The 25166-nt window shown below is 34.5% G+C and overlaps 1 protein-coding gene across 1 annotated transcript in view; it reads left to right on the forward strand.

The window, feature by feature from the left end:
• Positions 1-25166, forward strand: part of AP3B1 (adaptor related protein complex 3 subunit beta 1) — a 155883-nt gene that overhangs the window by 87144 nt on the left and 43573 nt on the right. The window contains exons 16-22 of the mRNA XM_064439541.1: positions 1432-1618; positions 2575-2705; positions 4858-4963; positions 6292-6448; positions 9173-9347; positions 16934-17006; positions 17756-17862. Of these exons, the coding sequence (XP_064295611.1) occupies positions 1432-1618; positions 2575-2705; positions 4858-4963; positions 6292-6448; positions 9173-9347; positions 16934-17006; positions 17756-17862 (936 nt within the window). The remainder of the gene's footprint in view (positions 1-1431; positions 1619-2574; positions 2706-4857; positions 4964-6291; positions 6449-9172; positions 9348-16933; positions 17007-17755; positions 17863-25166) is intronic.

Genomic DNA, 25166 nt, shown 5'->3' on the forward strand with positions numbered 1-25166 from the left:
CTATGTTTTTACTATTATTCTAATGTAATGACTGACTAATTTCTTCAACTCTTTGGTACCATAGGGTATTTTTTTAAATGCTTGCATAGATTGCATTTTATGTGGTTAAAATGAATACCATGTTTTGTTTACTCTGTATTCTACTCTCCGGATTTAATCGATATTCTGAAAAAGTATTTTTATATCTCTAGAAAAAACTTTAACTTGCACCCTCAAGGTGGAAATTATTAAACTGAACTTTTCTTAGCAAATTGCACATAACAGAATTGACTGATTTTTTTTTTTAACATGTTTTTCCACTCACATGATCGAAACCATGTTATTATTGTAACAATAAGATACATATGCACGGTTCTTTCTTTGTATAAAGAAAAGAAGTCCTCCTTGACAATACATTTTTAACCCTGTGTTATTCATCCCTTTTGAGCTGAAATACTAAAAATTTACTTCCTTATGATGGTATATTTTTGCTCTTTTCCCTGGTATATAAAGAAAGTGGCATACTTTTTTCAAATTTGTATAATGGATACAAGTCTGCTCAGCACTATTGTTGTGGTTATACTCTTTATTTCTAAGATACTAGGAAAATCTCCTTGGCTTTTTGTATTATTCTTTTAGTTTCAAAAATTTAGCTGATTTATTAAAATTATTTAATACATGTTAATATTCTCAGACTCAAATTAGGAAGTCCTATTATGCTGTAAAAGCTGTGATAATATAAGTTGCTCTCTTACATAAATAAATAAATGACCAATATTACTGGAGGCTCTAAGCTTCAAGAAAAAAAATGGAAGAAGTCTTTTATCCTGGTTTTTAGAGGGCATCAGCAGCTTGCTTTTATGAAAAAGTAACAGCTAAATGCACTGCAAATAATTTGCAGTAATCCAGTTCAGTGATTCATGTGTCTGCTTTAATGGGTCATAATTCAGGATAAAGTAACTGAGTGCAGTCAGAGTGCAGACACTGCTTATGCCAGGGACAGTATCTCTTCATAAAACACACCTCAGCAGAAGCAGTTTGCCAGCCCCCTAATACCCTCTGATGTTTTGATGTCCTGCATATTTTTCCGATTAAGTTTTGAGTGCCATGTTTTTAGTTGTATTTCCACATTCATTATCCTCACGTAGACCCTTCAGCGGGTTTGCCATATATGATTATTTTTTTAATGATGCCTTTCTTTCCACTTCAGCAGTTTAATAATCTAGCACATGGCTGCTTCTCAGTGCTCAGCATTCACCTCCCCAATACAGAAGAGGACATGTGCTTTGGCTTCAGAATTCCATTTGCAGCTTTAGAAATGCATATTCCCTGTGGAACAACATTTGTTTGACATAACCATTCATTTTTATTACCTCTTTAAATATGTTTATCCAGAGTTATCAATAATCATAAATAACTTGTATTCTGTTCTTGTCCTGTTTTTTTCCACAGACAAAATTGCTTACCCAGTACGTATTAAATCTCGGCAAGTATGATCAAAGCTACGACATCAGAGACCGTGCAAGATTTATTAGGCAGCTTATTGTTCCGAATGAGAAGAGTGGAGCTTTAAGCAAATATGCCAAAAAAATATTTCTGGCACAGAAACCTGCCCCATTGCTTGAGTCTCCTTTTAAAGGTATAACTGCCAAAATCATTTGGTAAATGTTCATTGTGTAAAGGAATGTGGCAGCCTATTCTATTTCAAATATGCTTGCAAATTGTGTCACTTGGCAAATACAAATGATTAATATGCAAGGGTACTCACTCTGCTTACTTGCTTTTCAGCAAGCAAGGTTTGCGTGGTGCAAACAGTGCATTTCTGTGATGATAAACCCTGACACTGATCCATTTCTATTCATGTGGATTTTAAATTTGATTTAAATAACAGAAGGTGTGTCTTTTGAGGAAAACTATTCCTCAGTTTAGGAAAATAGCTCTAGTCTTTTATCTGGACTTTAATACAAGGTTGTTATTGTGACTATTGCAAATGTTTTATGAATATGAAATAAATTGAATCTCAGTAGATTAGGTTTTTATTATCTTTCTCCAAAGTCATAATTTTCCCTTTCTGTTTTCCCTGTCTTTTCACAAGTAGGAACCATTGTCTCTCTTCTCAAATTAAAAGGTTATCAGGTTATCTTAATTAAAAATGCTCTGTTATTGTGATGATTTGTAATTTTAATTTTCATACTTACTTAGTCCCAGTTTTGAAGCTCTGTGAGGAGCTCCATTTTGAAGAAAAACTATTAAAATTCTGGATGTGTTTGTGCCAAGACATGTATATGGATTGTTTAACTGTGCTGTCATTCTTAATATTCACAGTAAAGTAATTTTTAGAGAAGCTACATTTCAGAGCAACACCTCTAAACACACTGACTGATTAGCTTTTTTATTGACCATTATGGGGGAGATTATTGTAATCTATGGACTGAAATCAGTTTTTTGACCTATGAAGAGCTTCCTAGTTTATATTTATTCCATGACATTTGAGGTAATATGATGGCAATTACCTTTAGCCCTGATTAAGATTGCTCTTTGTGGTAGAGCTCATGGTGTTTGTGTATTTCTCCCCTCCCCCCATTTTTTTAATAGATCGGGATCATTTCCAGCTTGGCACCTTGTCTCACACACTGAACAGCCGAGCCACCGGCTACCTGGAGCTGTCCAACTGGCCAGAGGTGGCGCCTGACCCCTCCGTCCGAAACGTTGACGTTGCTGAGTCGGTAAGTCAGCATCATTAAAAGTAACTCCAGTGAAGGCACTTCAACAAACAATATTAGTCTAATATACAAGTGTTTAAAAACTATCTGTATGCTATACTGAAAAACCCTGATGCATGTGAACATCTGTGTTGCTTATTTTAGCCTGGAAATGGAACATTTGGAAACCTGCAGAATGCTTGCTCTTATCTTTTCAATGAGAGAAGTGGATTGACTACAGGCCACTTCTGCTTTGTTTGTGGATTAAATGGGCTTTTCTTTTCTCCATCTCACTTTTGATTTTATACCTCTTATATTCACTGTGCTGAGGTATGTTAATTGCTGTTAATGATGAGTGTAGCTGGACTACCAAAGCAGGAGGCAAGTGGAGGTTTGTTCGTGTACTAATCCAAATCAAAACAGAAAAAAATAGGTAAAATAAACAAAAGGCAGCGCAGGGGGAAAAATTATGTATGTTTCAAAGTGTAAAGTTTGGAAGAGACCAGGGTTGACATTTCACATCATCTGGAGAGAATGAGGAAAGTTTGAAATAGGAAAATGTCACCTACTAGGGCACTGGTCATTTGTTGACATTACAGGGCTGGTCTTCTACTACCAATAGCTTTTGTTTATTGGATTGTAAACTCAGGCAACATCATGTTCTGGTTCCGGAATTGTGATTTATGTGTAGGTACCAGAATCCTACCAAATGAAAGCTATTGAATAATACAAATATAAATGTATTGGAATATATTGTACGCGCAGGAAAACACGTGGTCCTTGTCAAGAGCCAACTTCAACAGTAAACTGCACATGAATGACTTTGCGTATAAGATGTTAGGCATAGAATGGGTAGAAAAACTCTAAAAAATAGGTATGACTTGCAGAAGCCAGCGAAGAGCAATGTGGTAGAACAAGCATTTCTCCTTAGTACTTTAATATTACTTGTCTACCTTCTTATATAGATTTTGGGAAAAGAGGTAGTTGTTTACAAATTACAGAAAGCTTTTATGGGGAGAATCTGAAGGCAATCAGCTCAAGTGGGGGATTATAAATGATAGGGTTGGCATGAAAGAATGTGTGGAGGCGCCTTTGTCCATACACACAAAAAGTATTGCAGGAAATTGATCAAATGGAGTAACATCCATCTACAACATAATAGAAAACATCTGCCTGCAACCATTTAAACCTCAAAACAAATATGAAAATCCTTTCCCCATGTTATCTTGCGAGTATTTTCTCTGGAGGGTGTCTCGTTGTCATTAATTTGGTGGTTCCTCTAACACTGCATATGCCTAAATATGTGAGTGAAGCTGAGTTGTTAAGCTGCAATTAAATTGTCATTTATATGCAAAAGAATATTGGCTTTTTAAAATACCAGTTGCTGGGTGGAGCACTACAAAGCTTTAGCAGCTCTTGGTGTTTAAGAGGAAGCCAGTGTGTCTCTAGAGCCGTACACCATTGCAGGTCACTGTTAGAGCTCTTTCAAAAGTTAGTCTTACTCCAGATGAGAGCAGTCACTGAGGCAGACTTGTATCATTCTGTTGATATAGTTGTCTGCCTGTTTGTTTTTTTCCTGGCCTGAGTTTTCCTTCTGCTCCTCTAGCAGTATATGTGGATAGGGGAAATAAAAAAGTCTGGCCAAAGTATTGCCACGTTCTGGTATTCCCTTGGTGGTATGAATTACTTTTATTTGGAGAAATGCAAAGAAAGTGAAATATAATTCCTCTGTGGCTGTTGGAACTTCTTATGCCTGCTGGGTCCACATCTGTTTTCCCCTTAGAACTTGGGATGATAAGGGTGGTAACTAGTCATTTTTACCCTTCATTGTACTCATAGGCTAAATTCAGCTAGATCTAGAGATAAAACTGTCAGACTTCAGGTTCTTTTGGCATAGAAATTTCTTTATGGTTATTGATGCTTTTAATCTGCCTTAGTAAATTTTTTTCTAGACTGTCTAATAGACATATCTCACCTTTTATAGGTATGTACAAAACTTCTAGTTCTCCTAATTGTGTAAAGTAAGAGAAGTTTAATAGTTCTTTTGACTTGCTTAGAGGATTTATTTAGAAACTGCTTAGTACTACTACTGTAAGTGTTTTCCTTTGCCATGTTGTGTGTATATTTTTTTATTACTGTTTGTAAAAGTAATCTTAAATTGAAAATTTATTTACAGGCAAAGGAATGGACTGGAATTAAGACAAAGAAAGAGAAACCTACTGAAAAGTTTTACTCTGAATCAGAAGAGGAGGAAGATGAGTCTGCCAGTTCCAGTACATCAGGTAGGTGTTTGGAAAGCAACTTGCATCTCCACTTCGTGGAGAACTTTATCTTCAGAACTGGCCGGTATTTCAAAAGAATCAGAAAGAAATTCAAAATAAGCCAGAGCTATCTATAAAATCAGGAAATTGGGGAAAACTTTATATTCACCGTCGCTGTGTAATAACTTCTAATTTTACAGACATTGCTTGTGTGTTTATTAAATGAGTTATACTTTGCTTTGTTTCCCAGTTAAAAAAGCTGGCATGCTATGATGAGAGTTTGCAACTCCAATTAAAATTAAAGGACCTAACTTTTTGCGGGAATATTGCCCATATGCTTGGTTGTTGTGAACCATAAGTCTTGAATGTTTTTTGGAATTTATTGTTGAAGAACTATTTTGAAAGCATGTGCTGCTGTGTTGATAAATGGCCAGACTTGTTTACTTTGTGGTCTTTCGTGGAGTTTATTCAGTAAATTGTGGCATAGTATTGTTATACATAATGTTTTCTATTTATTATAATGAGGGTGATGATGGAGAACATAACTGACAGCTGTGTACTAAGTTCAGTGAGCAAAGGTTCTTTTGACTAGTCTCCCAGTTAAGGCAGTTCCCCAAGACAGCTGTTTCAGTAATTGTTAATATAGTTCAGATATAGCGAAGAACATTATTCTCCCAGGTCTAGACTTCAGACACAGAAATATTTAGCATTACAGGCTTAAAAAAATTATCAGCATCTAGTTGAATGGAAGAGGGGCACCTTAAAATCTGAATGTGGAACTTCTTGCTTCTCATTCCTAAACTATAGGAAATATGCAGAAGTGCTTAAGAATTAATGATCTCTGAAGTAAGAAAATAATATATTCACTTCATATATATGAATATTCGGTAACTAAATGATTAACTAGAGGATGAATAATTTGTTTAAATCAGTGATTCAATCATCATCGCTATCAGTATTCAAGAACAGGTTATCTAATTAAGCAATCGGTTGAAAAGTTAATCTTGTGGTTAAGTGAATGTAGAGGTCACAGAATTTTAGGTAATCTTGAACTCCTGATAGGGTTATGTAATTTTGACATGTAATTCATTTCTTATTGGGCTTTTCTCATTTGATAAAGTATAATACTGTAAACTGAAGAGGAAGGTCTTTAACCAACAACATTTTGTAAACATTAGGGAAAGTGGTTTTCTTGCCTGCTTTTGACAAAGCGTAAATAATGCTAAAGCTTGCAATTGGGATCTTAAAATACTGAAACACTGTTTTATTTTAAAAAAAAAACAAACTTGGATTCCTAAAACACTAATTATATAAAATATTTAGGAAAAAAAGAGTTGTTTTTATTTCAGAGAGCAAGTCTAGCAGTGAAAGTGAGAAGGAAGATAAGGAGGAAAGGAGCAGTGATGAGAGTAGTGGGAGTTCCTCTTCCAGTGAAGAATCAAGTGACAGTGAATCAGACAGCAAAGAAAGTACTGCAAAGAAAATATCTAGAGCTGCTGCTGAAAGGTAGGTATAGATTTGTACAGTTTTAAATTTTGTGATACTAGATGTTAAAGCACTCTTCCTGTAAAGTCTGCTAAGCCTTTAATTAGGCTTTTTTGTGGTGTATTGGCCAAGGAGTGATGTCTCCTGTTTTGGTGTATGCCAGTAATATTCAGCATATGAACTGGGTTCATATTTGCATTAATCAGACTACTCTTACGTTTGGAATTAATTTCTGACTTCAGTAAAATCTTGGGTGGCTTTCTGAAAATTGATGTAACCTTGGGAGGCTGAATAAGTGATCAAACAGTTGTGTGAAACACTTAATTACCTTTTGCAGCAATTTTGCTGAGAGCTAAAATTAAGTCCTTCAACACTTTGCCATTATGTAACTAAGACAATTGATTTTTATAAATAATGTTATATTAAAAAGATTATGATCCAAATATTAGAGGCAAGGGCTGTGAAGGGAAACGGTCATAAGATATTTAAGTGTTAGCGCTTTTTAAGATTGCCCATTATCAACAGCATTATCATGTATTAAAGTATCATTAAAATTTTGAGTAATTGGGGCTAATACCTTGGATTGTATGAATCTGTTTCTTCCACTGCTGTCAGCAAGTGGCCTCTGCAGACATGATCGCCCTTTACTCTGTAGTCTGCTGCCAGCTCACTTGATGAGTTTGCAGCTCAGCTCAGTCGTGGCTGACAGCGCTGATTGGGGCACAGTACGCACTCTGCTCCTTTTATTACAGACAGTAATTAAAGCAGCTCGCCTTGCCACTTCCATAACAAACACAGCATAATGCCCTAATTATGACTTTATTAATTTAAGTCAGGATTTAATGATTTTAAAAGTGATTTATATTGTTTTTCCTGTTCAGAACAAATGAAATCTGTAGGTTAAATTAATACAGGCTTTTCATCATTGCAGAGTTAAAAAGCTAGTTACCAGTAAATTCTTTTCATTAGAATAACATCTGAAATTTTAAGCAGTAAGGTAAACAATGATTACCCATCAAAACCGGCTGATGTACAATACAGTAACATTTTTAATTTTTAAATCTAGTTTTAAAGATAAGCTAAAAATAAATTTTTGAAAACAACTTCATTTATGTAATGGGTACACAATAACTTATTTGTTGATGTAACTACAGCTTCTGTTCAATAGCAATGAAGAAAATGTAGATAATTCTGTCAGTACTTGTTATACATCATGAAGAAGAAACTAAACAGTATACGCTAGTGAATTTTTATGTTTAACTCATTGACCTCAAACAAGTTTTTAAATGTTGTCATATTGAAAAGTAATTTTGATAGTACCTATTTTTTCACCATGATTGTAAGTATCAGATAAGCTGCATTAGACTGTTTTTGTGAAGTGTATGCTTGTTTTATTTTTAGCTTTGCAAGCTTTAGTTTGCTGCTTTCAGAAAAAAAAATGCTTTCAACTAAAATTTTGAGGGTTAATTTCAACTTCAGTTACATGTGTAGGCATAATTAGCATGGCTTAAATGTTAATATTGATTTTTAATAATTTTGATTTTAGGCCATTCAATCCTGGGAAGTTCTTGGGAGGAGTAAGGTGTTCCCCTAACAGTTTTCCTTTACGTCATGTTAGATTTTTCAGTTGCCCTTCTCTGTATTTTTCCTTTCTGAAAACATTACTATCGCAAACAGTAATACAGCATAGTACATTCTTTTGTACTGCTCCTAAAGCTAAGCAAAACGTATAACAACTTAATTTGAGTCCAAAGGGACTCTTAATAGTTGAGTGGTCTGGATTTGTTTAACTATTGTTGACCTTGTTACCCTTCAAGCACTTTAGTAACCAATTTATTGTCTTGGGGGGGAAGCTGAATCAGGTAGTGTGTGAAACACCTGATTTGGAAGTATAAAATGGTTGCCTGCAGATCCAAGAACTGAGGGGTTTTTCTATATGCAATATGAATTTATCTGCACTGTGATAACTATTAGAAAAGAATTTTCATTTCTTGCAATATTTCTAGGCAGTAACTCCCCTTGAGACAAAAGGGTAATCTACTAATTGGTAATTATAGTATTATTAGAAGTGAACAAGGCAGATTTTAATAATATTCAGTAGCTGTTAGCGCAGAGCAACATAATCCAGCACTGCCAGGGTGAACAGAACTTTACTGTCTGAAGAATAGTGTCTCTGAAGTTCATTAGCTGTAAGGTACTCGATATGACCAAAGGTGTCAGAATGTAATAGCTCTTCTGTATAAACTTTTTAATGGGTTGAAATATTTGTAGATATATCTCATTTCTAGGTGATTTGATTTATAAGAATTAATGGAATAAATTCAATGCATTGCCATTTTTTTTAAGCAACACTATTTTGGAAAAACATAACCCACCAAGATTCTGTTCATTGTGGGTAGAAGAGTCTGAGAGTTTCCATGTATAAAAGGGTGTGTGCTTTCTGAAATGTCACAAGCTTCATGCATGCATATAATATTTTTAATATTTAATATGTTCATATTTTTGTTTGGCTGTTTCTCTGGTTTAGATTGTATGTGGTGATTTATTGTGTAATGTGAAATAACAATTTTGTATACGCTTAAATAAGGGTAAAACACTACTTCAGCCATCTTAGCTGAGTTTTTTATCAAAGAAATACTGACTTAAAACTCATTTAACAAAACTTTGAAATGTTAATGTAGGATATTGCCTAAGCAGATTCCCTTGGTGATTTTACGTTTCTCTTAAAATTTTTTCAATATGTAGTGATTCAGAGGAAGTTAAAAAGAAAGTAAAGGGGATCTGCAAAAAGAGAAGCACATCCAGTTCCTCTGATACAGAGTCTGCTTCATCAGAAGAAAGTTCTTCAGACTCCAAGTCAGACTCAGACTCTAAAAGTGACTCTGATTCTGGAAAATTGAGACGGGCAACATCTAGTAAGGTAAAAGAAGTTATGGTGGTTGTATGTTTGGTTTTTTTTTAAAAAAAAACTATAAAATATGAAAATATTCATCTAACCACCCATATGTGTTTGTTTCTCCAGAAATGGAGATGGGTAGTGGTTTTATGGATATCTAAAAAACCCCAGATTTTCTGAAAAAAATGTTTGACCTTTCATAAAAAGACCAATCCCAAATTAGTTTGATAGTTTAAGCAAGTAAGAATATTTTATAACGAAAAGCAGATTTAGGTTTTAATTGTGTTATATTTTACTCCAGATAGAATGAAGAATAATCAAGCCTAATTATTTTTTTTAGATTACTGTTCAACAGGTGAAAGCATAGTACATCAGTAGTTTGCAAAAATAGATTGATTATTATATAAAAATAGGATCTTTAAGTATAACTGCTACAGGACCTGGGTCTCACAGGAAGCAAAACCAAGAAATAAATGTTAGTACATTGTTTCTTAAGAGTTTGAAGACATTGTAGTCTAGCTAGAAGTCACTTGCTTTGTTTTAAAATTTCCGGTTAAAATTGAGAATGGTGCAGTTAATGCATCTATACTTGAGGTGTATATGTAGATTAGTAGAATTAATATTCTTAATGAGTAATCAACTTTTTATTGCCCTCTGTGTTTGATAGGAATAAAGCTTATAAAGGGTACCATTACTTCATATTGTATTAGCTTACTTACATTTATGAAGTAGGAAACTTTCAAATATGTCTTTATAAAAATTGGATTTGGAAATGTGTGAAGATACACGTTTGACAGAGCCATTTATGTGTCAGTTAAATTTTAATTGCTTACCTTAGTGAAGAAATGAGGTTAAAAGTTCATTGCACTCAAGCTAGTATTATAGAGCTAAAGATAATAGCTTGAATTTGTTTCTGTTTCTCTACCTACCTTTCATTTGAAAAATAAATAAGTGAGAAACTTTATGTTAAATCTGTTAAGGTAGAAGAGTAAAAGAATTTCTGAAACTTCCTGTTCTGTTATAAAATACTTCCTGTGCATTTCTTTCTATATATTCTATAAAAATTTGAAGGGTATAATTGTAGCTCAGAAGTTTCCATTGTAATACTGATCTGTGATTTTGAAAATTAAGTGATACTCTGACGCATTTTAAATTTAGCCAAGACATTTCAGTCAGGACTCCTGTGTAGATTGCTGAATAGTCAAAACAGACATTGTTCGTTGCGTTTCATGCAATTGTAGAAGCTGGTGGACATGTGTGTTCTGAACAGTATCTTTATAAGCTGTTTTGGTGTACATTTCCTTTAATTGAGGAGGTAAGGCTCTCTATTTCTGTAAATCTTGAACTTACGTTGTACACGTCTCTGTTTTGTAATGTTATAGGTCCATATAGGAACTCTTAGCTGTAACCTTAGCTTTTAATCTATTCCCTTCTTCTACCAAGTAGAACAAAAGATTAAGTGAGACTGTAGCATTTGAGAAAGGGAGGTGTGTTTCCATGGTTTGGTCATTGTTTCCTGCCCAAATACCACACTGGGCAATATGCCTATGTCAAAGTTTTTACTAGTAGAGAAGCCAAACTGAATCTTGCCAAAAAACAGTATCACAACAAATGTAACCTAAATCGCCTCAGAATAAACTTCTTTGATGCTAGATGAGACATGAACTAATTCTAACAGTTTGAAGTTTCTCATATTAGCACAGTATTTTTTCACTAGAAAGTAATAAGTAGTCTGACCTGCTTAGCTCTGAGCTGCCACTGCAGAACTAGATTCAAACAATAGTGTCTTCTCTCTGCTGCATTTGTTCATTTTTCTCAGGATATCAGCACCATTGTTCATGATTTCTTTCACTACAGTTATCTAGACTGTTCTGGTTCTTTCACAGGATATGTGAGGACTACTAGCATAAAGCTTTTTGTATTTTAAAACAGCAGTCAGAAATGTGTGAAGTCTAATACACTGAATAATACGAGAACCAGAATGTCCAAGAAGATTGAGATTGTTTTGTTGAAGTCAATGGAAAATTATCAAACCCTTGGATTTTAAGAGAAGAGAAAGAACATTGCAGTAGTCCTGAAGTCTTATTTGATTGAGAAGCACCTAAAAAGAAATGTGTTAGGAACAAAAAGTATTTATAAGCAATTGTCAGAAGACTTGATAAAGGTCAAAGGGTAGAACTGAAAAATCGCAAAACTTTTAAACATCAGAAAAAATATTGAAACAATATTGAAGCAATGGGTTTACATGCATGGCAGTAAGAAAAGAAGCAAGGAGATTGTTGAAAAGAAAAGATGGCATAGAGGTCACTATGCAAAAGCTACGTCTATGTTCCTTAATTTCTTTTTCTCCCAGAAATTAGCACATTTAATGTGAGGGCAACAAGCTATGGCTGATGAACTGCAAATAGCAATAGTCATAAATGAATGGGGCAGGGGGAAAGTTAATTTAACACTCTTAATCATAGAGGACTGTTTCAGTGTACTATATTAATCTCTAGGACCATGAAGCCTTTCCTGTTAAGCCATGTTGGATGCCTGCATTTGTACTTGAGGTGTTTTGGATACTTGGTTATATTCAGAAGTGTAATTGGATGAGGGGATGGGGGAAGGATCAAGGTATTTTATGTCAAAGGTGATTGTTTTGCTAACTAGCTTAATAGAATTTTTTTGAGAGTGTCCTCTTTTGAGCCATGTGATGATAGGTGGTGCTAACTGATGATAACCTACATAAGTCCTTCCAATCTGGAAAGAAAAGCAGTTGTTAACAAACTTTAAAGAATACTATAGATAAAGTCTTGTGTAGAGCCCTTGTGTTGAGGTACATTTTACAAGAGCCACTCATGTTTATTTTACTTCCAGGAAAATCTTGGAATTTTTCAGCTTCCTACCTGACTTCAGGCCACCTAGAAGCAGACAGTTTCAGCCAGGCTCTCATAAATGCATGTTTTTATTTTGATAGATTTTTTTTTATTGGAAAAGCCATTGCTTATATTATTCTGCTACAGGGTATTCTTAATTTGGTCAGTGTACGTGGGAAGATGATTCATTAGGGCTTCCTTTCCTTCTAAATTAAACTGAAAATATTTTCTGAAATATGTATTTATAAGAGGAGAAGTTAGTAGGCTCTATTTTTATAGTTTCTCAGTTTGCTACACATTATGAACTATGTTACATAGCTGATGTTTTGGGTGGTGTTTACCATTCTGTATGTTTTGTTGGGTACCATTGCCACGTTCAGCAGAATTTTCATAATAAAAAACATTCAGTTACACTCACATGGGAGGTTAATTTGTGCATACATCCATGCATTTGCTATCATTAAAATGGGTTACAAAAACGTCAAATTTTTTCCTGAATATATTATTAATGCTTTCATATTTTTCTCTTGAAGAATCAGTTGGAAAAGCTGTTGCATTCACTGTAATTGAGCTGTAGTGACTAGAAAAGTCACTCTCTTGTACTGCAGTGTTTTATATCATTTTGAAATCTTGATAGTTTGAAGTGTTCAGATTCATATTATACTGTAAGCATAAATACTGTAGAGCTAAAATGCAGATTAGAAAATGGTGCATGTATAAGTAGGTGCCTCTACAGTGGGATTTTAAAATCAGCTACTGTTGACCTCCTTATACAAGTATAATACAGTCACTCAGCTGTTAAAAACCTGATCCACTATTTAAAAAATATACAAAAACAAATTGTCTATCTTTCTGCCTGATCTCTTTTCAAGTGCTAACACAATGGAAACAGTGGGTGATCTGTCAATGCATTTGGATTGTCAATGATGGTTTTGTATAAATTTTGGGAGGATAAGAAATAAAATTCGCACGGCAAAATATGATTTCATCTGCCTTTTCTCTGCAGCTCCATGGTTCATGCTGCGGTGTGAAATTCTCATTTTACACACTTTGCAGGCGGAGCACATGAATTATGCATTGAGCAAGAGAAATCTCCTGCTTCAAGTCCTATATGCATTTACCAGGTTCTATCTCTATTACCAAGATGAATTGCAAATGGAGAAATGTTTGATGGAATATAGCTTAACTTCTTTGTTTAGTATTCTGCTTTTCCCGTAGTGGGCTCTCTTGGTAGGAAACTGTTTGGGTTGTATTGTAGACTTAATTTTAAGAAAAAAGATGAAAAAATATGTTACAGAGAAATGCCAGATAGATCAGAGCCTATTTATTGTCTTGATTTGGAATGCAAAATTTCTTCAACAGAAAAATCTGACAGTAGTGTTTGTTGTAGTAATTAGCTATTTATTATTACTAGAAAGCTAATAAAATGTCTTTTCTTGGAAAAATCATATTAAAAAATAATCGTGTTTCTAATAAGCAAACCACATGTAAATAGATTTCTTTGGTGTTTTGTACAGAATTGCACAAAACTAATATATATACCCCTGTATAGAAATATACATATAAATATAAAAATATTTGTGTGTTTATATGTATGGCATGGATATACACACATACACAAGCTGATATTTACTTCAGCTTGACACAATTGACTGAAGCAGAAAAAAAGATGTGATCATAATTTAACATTAACTTTATCTTGATTTATTTAGCTTCTGATTTTACATTTTCCAGGTGGTAGGGTTGGTTTTTTGGGTTTTTTGTTGTTGTTGTGGTTTTTCGTTTGGGGCATTGTGGGTTGTTTTTTCAGTAAACTGATGTACCTAAGTACAGTATTCTGATAAAATATGCAGTGGAAAATTTTTTCTACCATGCAGTATCTCGATGTAATGTTTCTGTACTTGTGCCTTATCTTAGGACCATTTTATTTTATTTTGAAGTATAAGAAACAAATTCTTTTGAAGGATTTTTTTTCCTCATTTTTATAGATGAGTTACATAGTAGATTCAAAGTAATATCAGTGCAGAAATGCATTTTATCTTATAAAAATTACTTATCAAGCTTAATGATATGTACTTAGTAACTACTTTAGAATGGCAAAATAAATAACTGAAAAAACCAAACTGAAGCATACCATTGTTGTTATTTGTGACATAGTCTACCCTATATTAATTGTCTTCAGTAAACACATCAACAGTAAGAGGATTTCTTGGCTCTGTCGCATAATTTTTTTAAAGATCTTGACCTAGCAATGCTGCCGTTGTCAGAATTGTAGCGCATTCAAAATCCTCATCCTTGTGCTATAGCTTCTCATGTGGGTGAGCCACTTTTTCTAGTCTTTAATTGGCTGCATAATAAAAGGGAATGGAGAAATCCCATCCCTACTGGAATAATTAGCAAATGTAGAATTCTAGCTGAAAATATCCTTTGAACCTGAATCATAGTTGAATACGGGGCACTAAGTGAAGGAGTTCAGAAATCGGGGGGGGGGAGGGGGGGTGTTTAAATATATTTGTATTGTTTACTTGTGTTCTCTTTTAGTGTGTTCCAGTGTCTGAAGAATTTGTAGTATAGTAAAAAAGTTGTGATACATAGTTTATAGTAAAAATGCTGCAGATAACAGCTAAACCCCTGATGAAGGGCTAAATATTCACCAAATTGTGCTATAAAAAGACTAGGAATTCGTTAAAAGAATTGTCATGAAATAATTTCTCACAGACATGAGTAATCCAAGTAGAACCCATAGCTTATGAAGTATACTACTTATTTCACAGATTTAAAAAAAAAAAAAGAAGCCAAAAACAAGCTTAATGGCTTGCTAATAATCACACTGGAAGAGAAAAATGAAGTCTGATACTTGTGACCAGAATGGAGCTTGTGAGATCACGTTGTGCAGCGGAGTCCTTCAGTAATTCTGGACATGGCATATAAGGAATGGAGTAACATTAGCACCATTTTAAAGATATTTTGTAATCTTTCCTTTGCCCAGAGTAGTTTTGTGTTTCAGATAAATCAGCAATAGTAGAACATTCAAATACAGTAGTGATAAGAACCATTGAAATATGTTGATTTAAAAATAATTCTGAAAATAGTGCCTTCCTTTCTTCTCTGTCCACAAGATTCTTCTCCTCCCAGAATATCTAAAGCACATCTGTAATGATCACATAAATGACTCCTGTCTCTTTGAGCCATGGGTTTATTGGAAGAAAATTATGAGCAATGTCATTTTGGCTTAGGTCAAGCCTGATAGCCATTAACATCAACAACTCCAAATTGTGAGGACATTAGCTAGTCTCTTCCATGTTGTTTGGAGGGATCCTTGGAATTTCTCTCTAAATTGGAAAAAAATAGGCGTTGCATTATTGTTAGTTTGCAGATGACCATGAGGCTAGGAGGCTAGAAGAAAGGGGATGCACTTTTAGAAAAGAGGGGTCATTTTATTCTTTGGTGATAGTCAAAGTAAGTGATTCTAGCTGCTGAGTTTCTGAGAGGACTCCAAGCTCCTGTAAGAGTTTGTGCCTGGAGTGCCTGAAGAGACTGTGACATCTTGCAAGTAATGCTCAAGAAATGGAGGCCCATATGGGCATACAGAGTTTTACTGATGTGTTTAGACCTGTTCACTCATTAGAAAAGGTAAAAGAATGTGTGTATATGCATTTGGCTACCACATGCTATTGAAGAGGAAACTGGGAAACTGGAAGGTTCACAGAAGTGTGACTCCTGGAAAGACTATGTTTACAATACTTGCACTACCTTGGGTAGTGAACAGTGTCTTAAGGTCTAAGGGCAGTTGGCAAATTCTCTGAAAGAATGACAAAGCCTTCTATTGGGTGAGCAAGCCAGAGAAAGCAAAGGCATAAGGAATTCTTCAGCCGATCCAGACAAAGGATGCTTAAGAGTAGGTAGGAATAGTATGATGACAAACTGTCTGATGAGCATCCAGTGGGTAGCTTGTCCAGGTCCTGGCTATATCCAAAGATGAGTTCTTTTCACTAAACCACCCTATTGGGAGTCCATATTGAGCTGTCACACACTAAATTCTGTCCTGAATCATCACTCTCTAGCCATGTTCTATAGGTATGACCAACATTCACTCTTACTAGATTTGTTTAGAACTTTTTATTTAGCTGTATTGAAACAAATTTTCTTGAAATATTCTCTTTAGAGAGTCACTGAGATTACTCTGTTACTACTCTACTCTTAAGTACTGCCAATCCTTATTAGAACTCAAGGCTCAAAATTCAAACTTTTTTTGTGACAAAAAATCGACTTTCTGTTATTTGTCCAGCAATTAAGTAAAATCCCAGTAGATGATGGGGCAGGATTCCATACCCCTAGATAAGTGCAAACAACACTGCTTTCTTACGGAATGTTTTTTGTCTTGTTTTTCATATGGAAATGGAAATGTTAGTACCTAAGTCTTTTGTCTTCAAAAAGAATGCCTCTATCTCTATTTTAATGTTCTCAACATAAGTGTCTGATCTGTCACCAGAAGTTTTCTTTGAGTAGCAACCATTGTTAAATGAAAACATGGGCTTCACAGGAGTAAATGTAACTCAAATGTGGAGTTTAGGTTCAGCTTACCTGTACAAAGAAATCTTTCTTACTAGGTCAGTTCTCTGAATGCTGAGCCCTGAAAATGGATACTTTTTTTTTTAAATGGCAGAGGAAATACACTTTGCGTTATAAAAGTACTAAAGACTTTTCTTTTGCTGAAATGGTAAAAGATTGAATATTCGTGTATTTTGGCAGAAAGAAGAAAAACCAATACAAGATAGAAAAGCTCCAAATAAACAAGACGTGTTTCTCTTAGATTTAGATGATTGTAAGTATCTTGATTAAAGCTTCATTTTTTCCCATGGCATAAAATTAAGTTCAATTAATTCAGTGAATTTTAAATGTCTGAAACACTGATGTTCATTTATTGTACCAGTTTCCTCACAAAAAAAAATTTGCTTAGACTGTCAGTTTATTTTTAAGCACAATTATTACAATATGTGTTTTTATTTTTTTTTAGAACTGAGAAATTGTTTCAAAAGTAAGAATGTATTGGTATATAAAACAATTTTTTAAAATAATTTTTTTTATGTCTGGACTTGTTTTCTGTTAAAGTTGGCTTATTTCCTCGGGTGCCAATGGATGTTACTTTTACAACATCTGTGCAACCTATGACCAATTGTGGCACTGTAATAAGATACTAAAAATCACAATTTTGAAGAACAGGTTAAAATGTAGTCCTGGAAAGGTAGGGCAGAACTGGCACTACTGGTCTTTGACTATTACAGATTAGACAAAGTTAAAATAGAGGAAAAATGGGAAAGGAAGGCAAAATATTTTTAAATGTAAATAAAGTGGTCTATACATATATCAGTTTGACTTAGATTTTCATTATTTATTTTGGGTATTGGGGCTACATGTCTAAAAAATGATCTGCTATTAAGAAGCATATATACAAGGATAAAATAATTAGATCAAGACATAAAACCTTTTTACACTGAATGAAAATAGCTCATTGTCCTTCCCAATATTTTGATTTTTTTTTAACTTATGCATCCATTGGCTTTTTACTTCTAGTCTGTCCTGTGACAACTCCTGTGGCAGTTCCTACATCAGCTATTTTGTCCCCAAGCTTAACAGCCGACCTAGAGGGATTAAGTCTGTTGAGTTCTTCGGTCATTGATGTAAGTAGCTTTTAAAAAGTGGGGTAGGTGTGGCGGGGTGAGTGTGTGTGTGTCTTATTTTAAGTATTTCACATGTTTTTGAGGCGGTCATTAAAGTGATTTTTTTTTTAAGTACTTTCACCTATAAAGGGTCTTGTATGAAATTCTAGTTTACATGCAAGTCTGGCGGCTTTTTTTATCTGTAATAATTACATTCTGAAACGTGGAGAAAAGTATTAATATTGTGTGTCTGGGAAGGGTGACATCAAGGATATTTTAACCTTCTCTTTCAACCTCTCTTCTTTGCCTCAGGGAAACTTTTAATTCACAAATTAAGTATCCAAACTATGCAAATCTTACAAATCATCTAGTTGCTACACTATCAAAAATAACCTACAAGAAAAATCACATACGTTTATTTACATACATGCCTCTAATTATGACATATTGCTACACGGAAGTAATTTTTCATGAGTATACAAAGTGGAACCCCTGGGTGCAAATAAAAAGGGTATAGATTTACAATCAGTGGTATATCAGTATGTGTCATGATTCATTCTGTTAGTGCTTTCTGTTTTGTAGCACTTTCCATTAGGGAATCTCAAAACTATAGGTATAATTAAGGTTAGCAAAGCCATGGAGGTAGAGGGCATTCTTTTGTTGGGGGAAGGATAGTAGTTTGTGTTTTCCTTTTCTGGTCTTTTTTTTTCAGTCATTTTGTGTGTCCAATTTACATTTACAGCTTAAGAAGTAATTGCAGCTGTACAACATAGGATACTTATTCTTGTGCAAGTGGACGGGAGTGACAAAAAAAACACAAAAGGCACAGGCATTTTTTTAACCTAGCCTTGTTTCTAATGAGGCTGGTGTATAGAACCTACACTGCAACTTTAATAATTGCTGGTAAAGTATTTTGTGCTGGCTTTGGGAGCAATATGTTTGCAAAATCAAATACTTATATAAAGAAGGTGCATGAATGATTTGACTCAAGAAATAAAAGATCTTAGCTGATGATTGTTTCATGTTTACAGGCTTTAAAATTTCATGTTGAAAAGGTAGACTTTGAGATATGTTAGGAATTAGCCTTATCTAAGAAAATTGTGATGCAATTTATTTTTCAAGCGGAGCAGTAACAATCTGTGGACCTGCAGTCACTTTACTTGATGCATAGTTATTTACCTGTCACGCTGTCCAAAAATGCCAGAAGTTCTTTTCCATGTTATTACGTGGTGCTAGGTGGCAAGCCTGAGTTTAACTACAACTGTGTTGTAATTCCTGCGATTGCAACCCCACAATTGTTTCTTTGCCGTCTTTTATGGCTTTGACAGCTCAAAACACAGGCAATCATCTGTTTTTCTGGCTCTGGGTTAGCGTAAGAATGGTGTCTTTGCTTTACTTCAGAATTATCAATTTTGAGGGTAAGTTAAAGTTTGCAATCAGTAATGTGGGATGCTTGAGAACACCCCATTTGCCAATGTCTTTCGTCCTTTCATTATCTACAGTACATGAACACGTGTTCCACTCCCACATTCATGCTTGCTTTTCTCATGATTGCTAAATTGCTTCTCCCCATTCTTCAGAAAGTAGTGGCAATGAAAATGAGGTGTTAGAAAGAGCTAGAAGGTGTAGGCTAATCAGTGGAAGAAGTTTTGCACATATGGGTTGATTCTGCAAAATGCCTCTTTCTAGGTACTGCTCAGTTCCTGCTAAAACATGTGACCAGCAAAGTTGTTAGAACATTTCCTCATACTCCCTGCTATGGAAACAACCCAAATCACATACGAACTAATTGTCGCTTGCTGCCTTGAGAGTGATTCCATGCTTTCAGCTGCATTCTGTTTCAGATCTAAGCTAAACTCTCATTGCTGTTGATAGTAATTGCAGATGTACATGAGGTCCCTTGGTGAGTTTTGTGCACAAAGAAGCAACAATATTTAACCACTAAGGTTAAAAACTTGTCTTGCAAATTATAACCTTATATTGTAAAAGGTCTTGTGTGCAAGTACTTAAATAACTGTTGCAATGTGTTGTTCAGCACCATCAGGTAACTTTTTAAAAATGAAAATATAAAAACAACTTTTAAGACTTTATGTGGGAATGTCCATCTTAAAATAGTATTTTGACTTTAATCTGTGATGGCTAATTCTAAAAATAAGGAGGATAGTTGTCATACTTCAGAAAACATTTTCTTCCTTCAGTGGGAGAGCAAATGAATTTAACTGTAGGGCACATGCCAAACTAACACTGAGAAATTAATTTATTAGTAGGCAATGGAGAGCATGGAGTAAAAATAGATAAGTACAGTATATGACCCTAATATCAAAGAAAGGTATCAGCCACTTATCTTGGAACATGTCAGGCAGTCTATTATTCAAATCATTCAGCACTGTAATTGGATACAGCTTTTAGAAAACTTGTAACTCCAAATTCATGGCTGCTGAACATTGTGGAAAGCATAAATACAAGAATGGTTTTACAGGAAAGGTATGGGTCTCTTTAAACCTACAAACTCAAAATATTCTCAAATAGAAACTACAGTGCAAACCTGATGCTTTGTCCTGTGGCTCATTTGTTTTTATGATTCATGTTTACATATGAACATTTCCCCCTCATATAAATGCAGACATGCATGTTATAGTTCATTCCAGGAAAAACAAAATTCTCTGGTAATTTATGGATAAATTTCTTCCAGCTGGATGCAAAACATAGTAAATCCTTGTTCATGCTTCTGCCCTGGTACATATAGTCTGTCTTCAGGTGGCTCAACTGAACGAGGTAACTGAGGTTGCCAGAGGCTACTATGGGGCTTTTCAGGGTGTGCATGCAAGAGAAGTCAGACCTAAGTGCTTGGGGAAAGTCTGCATTTAGAGTCAATTTTGTTTTAGATGGATGCATTTGCAGGCTTGAAACATACTTGAAGATGCTGCGCCAATGAAATATAGGAGGAGAGAGAAAGCTGCAAGCTGTCAACATAAAGCAGTTATCTGAAAATACTGTAAATGGGTGTTGTCCCCTAAAGGGAGGTTATAAGGTGAGAGGAGAGGGGATTGAAAGCAAAATTCATGAATGACATAAGGACAGGGAGGGTTATGACCTGCTGCAGGAAATAATACTTTGAGCAGGAATGATGAGAGGAGGAAGAGGAGAACTATGGTATCAGAAAGAAGTGGAAGAAGATAGCGATCATCTGTTTCTACCCATCACACAGCTGAAAAAGCTAAACCACCTGTTCTTTTCTCATTAGAATTTTAGATGGTACAAATGTACCAGCAACTGCTCTCCTCAATGTGTAGAGCCCTGGGTATACTGCATATGATAATTAACCAGTAAAAATTACACATACTTTAAAAAATAAAATTAGTGAGAAGGAAATACTGTTTTGGTAACAAGAAATTTGTTATGATTCTGAACAGTGATAGTGCAAGGGAGAGTTGACAGCTGGATATGAGCTTTGACAGTAGCAGTTAGCAGTAGCAGCAGTTAGATGGGGCAAAAACTTGTGGAAGTATGGGCTGAGTTGAGTAGGATTTGAGGGGAGATTATTTCCTCTGCACCAAATAGAGGATAATTTGGGGAAAAAAGTCAAGGGTGAATAAGAGAAGTTCATGTTAAAAGCATGTAGCAAAAGATGGGAAAACTCTTGTTGTAGTGACGACATACTTATAAAAATACTTGATGCAACAATTTAGTGTTGGCATTAATTATTGTGCATATGGAATTATGGTATAATTGTAGCAGTGGTACTGCTTTACTTACTAAGGTTTTATTCAGCATGTTCAGTGTATTCTCTTGATAGTAGTTACGACCAATTATATGTTTTTATTGTTTCCTACTACTTGGAGTTCCACAGAAACTGTTTAGGAAGGGAGGAGTAAACAATCTTGCTTCGTCAGATGTCTTCTACAGAACTTCTGACTGAGATCTGCTTTGAGAACTTCTTTAAAGTGGTGATGCATAGAGCAGAAATAATAGCTTTTGACAAAAGTCAAGGTCAAGCGGCAGACCTGTCAAACCAGGTGATAAATACATTTAATTTCAAACTGAGCACACTTACAGAATTCCTGAGAAACAGTAAACATGAACTCCCTCAATATTCAGCTAGAGATATTTTCAGAATAGAAGAACACCTTAAATGATATTTATCATTTAGGTTGCTTTGTCCATTTAGGCTGATTCTAATTCCACCATAGCAAGTGTTAACTCTGAAGTATGCTCTCTTCCTGTGTGAAGGATCTCTTCTTAGAAGTACCAGGAACTGATTGCAATAATGATTTATATCATGGCTCTAGTCTGGTATGCAGCTTGCAGGAAAGGTTAGCACGAAGTGCCTAAGAACTTGCAAAATCCTACAGTAGAGAACTGAATAGTAATTATTCCAAATAGTTACTGCTGTGCACTCAACATCATGAGTTTTATTTTTTCATAGCTTTGTTAGCAGTAATTATTCTACAGCTAGATAATCTATTACTCATATAAGCTCTGGTCTGGGTTTTTACCTCAGGAATGGCCATATCAGAAGAAACATTAACTTGTTAATGTCATGAAAGAGTTGTAGTGCGATGAGTTGTGATAGCAGTGGGCTGCATGCAATGGTTCAACTAGATTCTTGGTACTCTTCTGCTCCGTGTTCTCAGAGAGATTTTGATCAACTACGATTGTTTAAGTAACTATTTTTATATATCTGTAAATATATTCAGTCCCTCTTAGGACACTTCTAAAATTTTTTACTCAGACAAAAGAAATTTCTTTTAAATTGGTTTTCAATGTTAGCCACATATTCTCTTTTATCAGATATTTTTGTGGTTTTGTGTTAGGATAACACATGCTTATGGCATTCTTGATATTTTATTATTTTTTATAGTTTACCATTTGCCCTCTTGTTTTTCAGCTTCCTATAAGAAATGTCTTATCCTTTTGTCTCATTACAGGAGAGCTTTTTTCCTATGTGTTGAATGTTTTCATTATACTTCTTCTGAAGCCCACCTTTTTATATGAAGACTGAAATTGGGAAAGTTTGTTGTGCGGAGGTGAAGGGAGAAGTGCCTACACATACCTTATCCCTGTGGGTGCTTATAACTTGTTTGCAATGTTGACCACACTTGCACACTGAGCAGAGCTGTTTTGGGAGTTCTCTAGATTAGTTTCTTAAGGTGGTGCTTTTTCCATGTGGAACAGTTTAAAGTATCTGTGTTGTCCCCATATTCCCCTACATGGTGTTCTACAAGATTTGTAACTAGAATAAGGCTTAATTGAAACAGCTTTTTGCAAATATCATATGTCAGTAGGGTGCCTGGGAAAGTTTGTAGCTATGAAGCAAGTGAAAAAGTATAGTCTTAAATTTAAGAGATAAAAAGCAACTTTCTCCTAGTGCTGCCCAAAATTCAGCTAAGCAGCTGATTAGGTGTGACTGATGCTTGTGGGGAGGCAGCGTGGTCCAGTGGATACAGAACTGAGTGTTACATATGGAAAATGAGTTCTATTTTGGGCTTACTACTTGCTGTGTGATCTGGAGGGAGTTACTTAATCTTTTAGTTTCCCATCTGAAAAATTAGGATAATGACGCTTACTCACCTTGGGAAAGCACTTGGAGGTATACAAGTGAATGTAGCTGTTCATCAGCAGATATTAAGCATTGCCAAGACAGAAGGATGAATGAAACAAAGACCTCCTGCATACTTAATTTCATTTTTCTGTGTTTATATAAATTTGCTGTATAAGACGGTGTCCTTAAATTTGTAACATAGTATACGTATTTGAAAGTTATAATGTCCTTTCAGAAATTACTTCCACATACTTTTAAAAGTTATAGCTTTAAAAAAAAAAAGTGCTATGGCACTATTTTTTAAAGTGTCATTTCACCTTTATGCTTTAATTAAAAATCAATTTATCAACATTTGTGATGTTTATTAGCGTTCAAGCCTTAAAAATGTGTCTTACATTTTTTAAATGCATTAATGCTTAACAAGCTCTGCATTTGAAAATTAAGAACCTTGCAAGTTCTTTTCTTCTAAATAAATTAGAGAATTTAATTTGGAAGTTCAAACATGATATTTCTTCTCAATCAGAAGCAAGTTTCTGATACAAGACAGTGGCCTAAATAATAGTATGCCCATGGGTAATCTCATTGATTTAGTTGATTACTGTGTGTTTTAGTACTAGATATTCTCTAACTGGGTCTTTTATTTATGCTTTTATATATAATGTATACATTATGTAAAATATATGTTATAAATTTTATACAATGTATAATTATATGAATATAATGTATAATTAGTTAGCAACTTAATATAGTAATTAATTGTGTTCTGAGTAACCAGGTCTTTGATTAACAGTAATGCTCTTGATTCAATGTAAATTTGCTGTTTCGTTATCTTAGAGTGAAAAAGATTAAAACAATATTTAAATATTGTATTTAAAAATAGAAGTGCTAAAATTGCAATATAAAGTGCAATTACAATATTAACATCCTATTAATAAAACAGAAGTTAAATTGGGGGGGTGGGTTATTGCAAAAAAGAAACTCCTGTAAATAAGTTACTGTGAGGAGACCCTTGATTTTTTTTTTGCCTTCCATTAAAAGTCAGTACTGTCCCTAATATTAATCTAACTTTTTTGATAATTAAATGCTTTGACCTATGAGAGAATTTAAAGTAATGTTTCTTTTTCTTTCCAACATGATAAATACATATACTGTGCTCCTTAAAATAGGGCTGCTGTAAACAGAGTTGGTACTAGGTGTTTATAAACAAGCATGTGTAATGATGATTCCATAAGTTATTCTTTAAATATGTGTGTCTGTATGTGTGTTGTGCTGTGTAACTCAGACAGAAGAGAGAGGTATCCAAAGCCATATTTTTGTTTTATTTTGTCAATAAAACTTAGCTCTTAAAAATTTCAACCACATCTTTCTAAGGTAACATTTACCTCCTCACATCTTTAGCATCTATCAGACATGACATGGGACATATTCATTGACCCTAAAAATTTTCATCAGTCTCATGCACTGGAAGGGGGCAGCCCCAGCCAGACAAGAGGCTCATTTCAATTTTAACGGCTGTAATTAAAGGTTAATTCACTGAGTCAGGATTAACGAGGAAAGTACAAATGATAGGCAAGCAGCTGCCTTTATAATACAGGATTAGAACAATGCAATTACAATAAGAATTAGAAAAAATCAACTTCCTGAAAAGGTTCTGTAATGAATGAACTGCATTTCTCTGTTCTTAATTGTGGTACTTAAACATGAAGACTCTGTGCAGCAGTTTTTTTGTTGTTGTTGTTGTAACAACACTTGATCAACAGCGTGTCTAATAAGATAGTATGCC

This window comes from Phalacrocorax carbo, chromosome Z (genome assembly GCF_963921805.1).
Source record: "Phalacrocorax carbo chromosome Z, bPhaCar2.1, whole genome shotgun sequence".
Taxonomy (NCBI): Eukaryota; Metazoa; Chordata; class Aves; order Suliformes; family Phalacrocoracidae; genus Phalacrocorax; species Phalacrocorax carbo.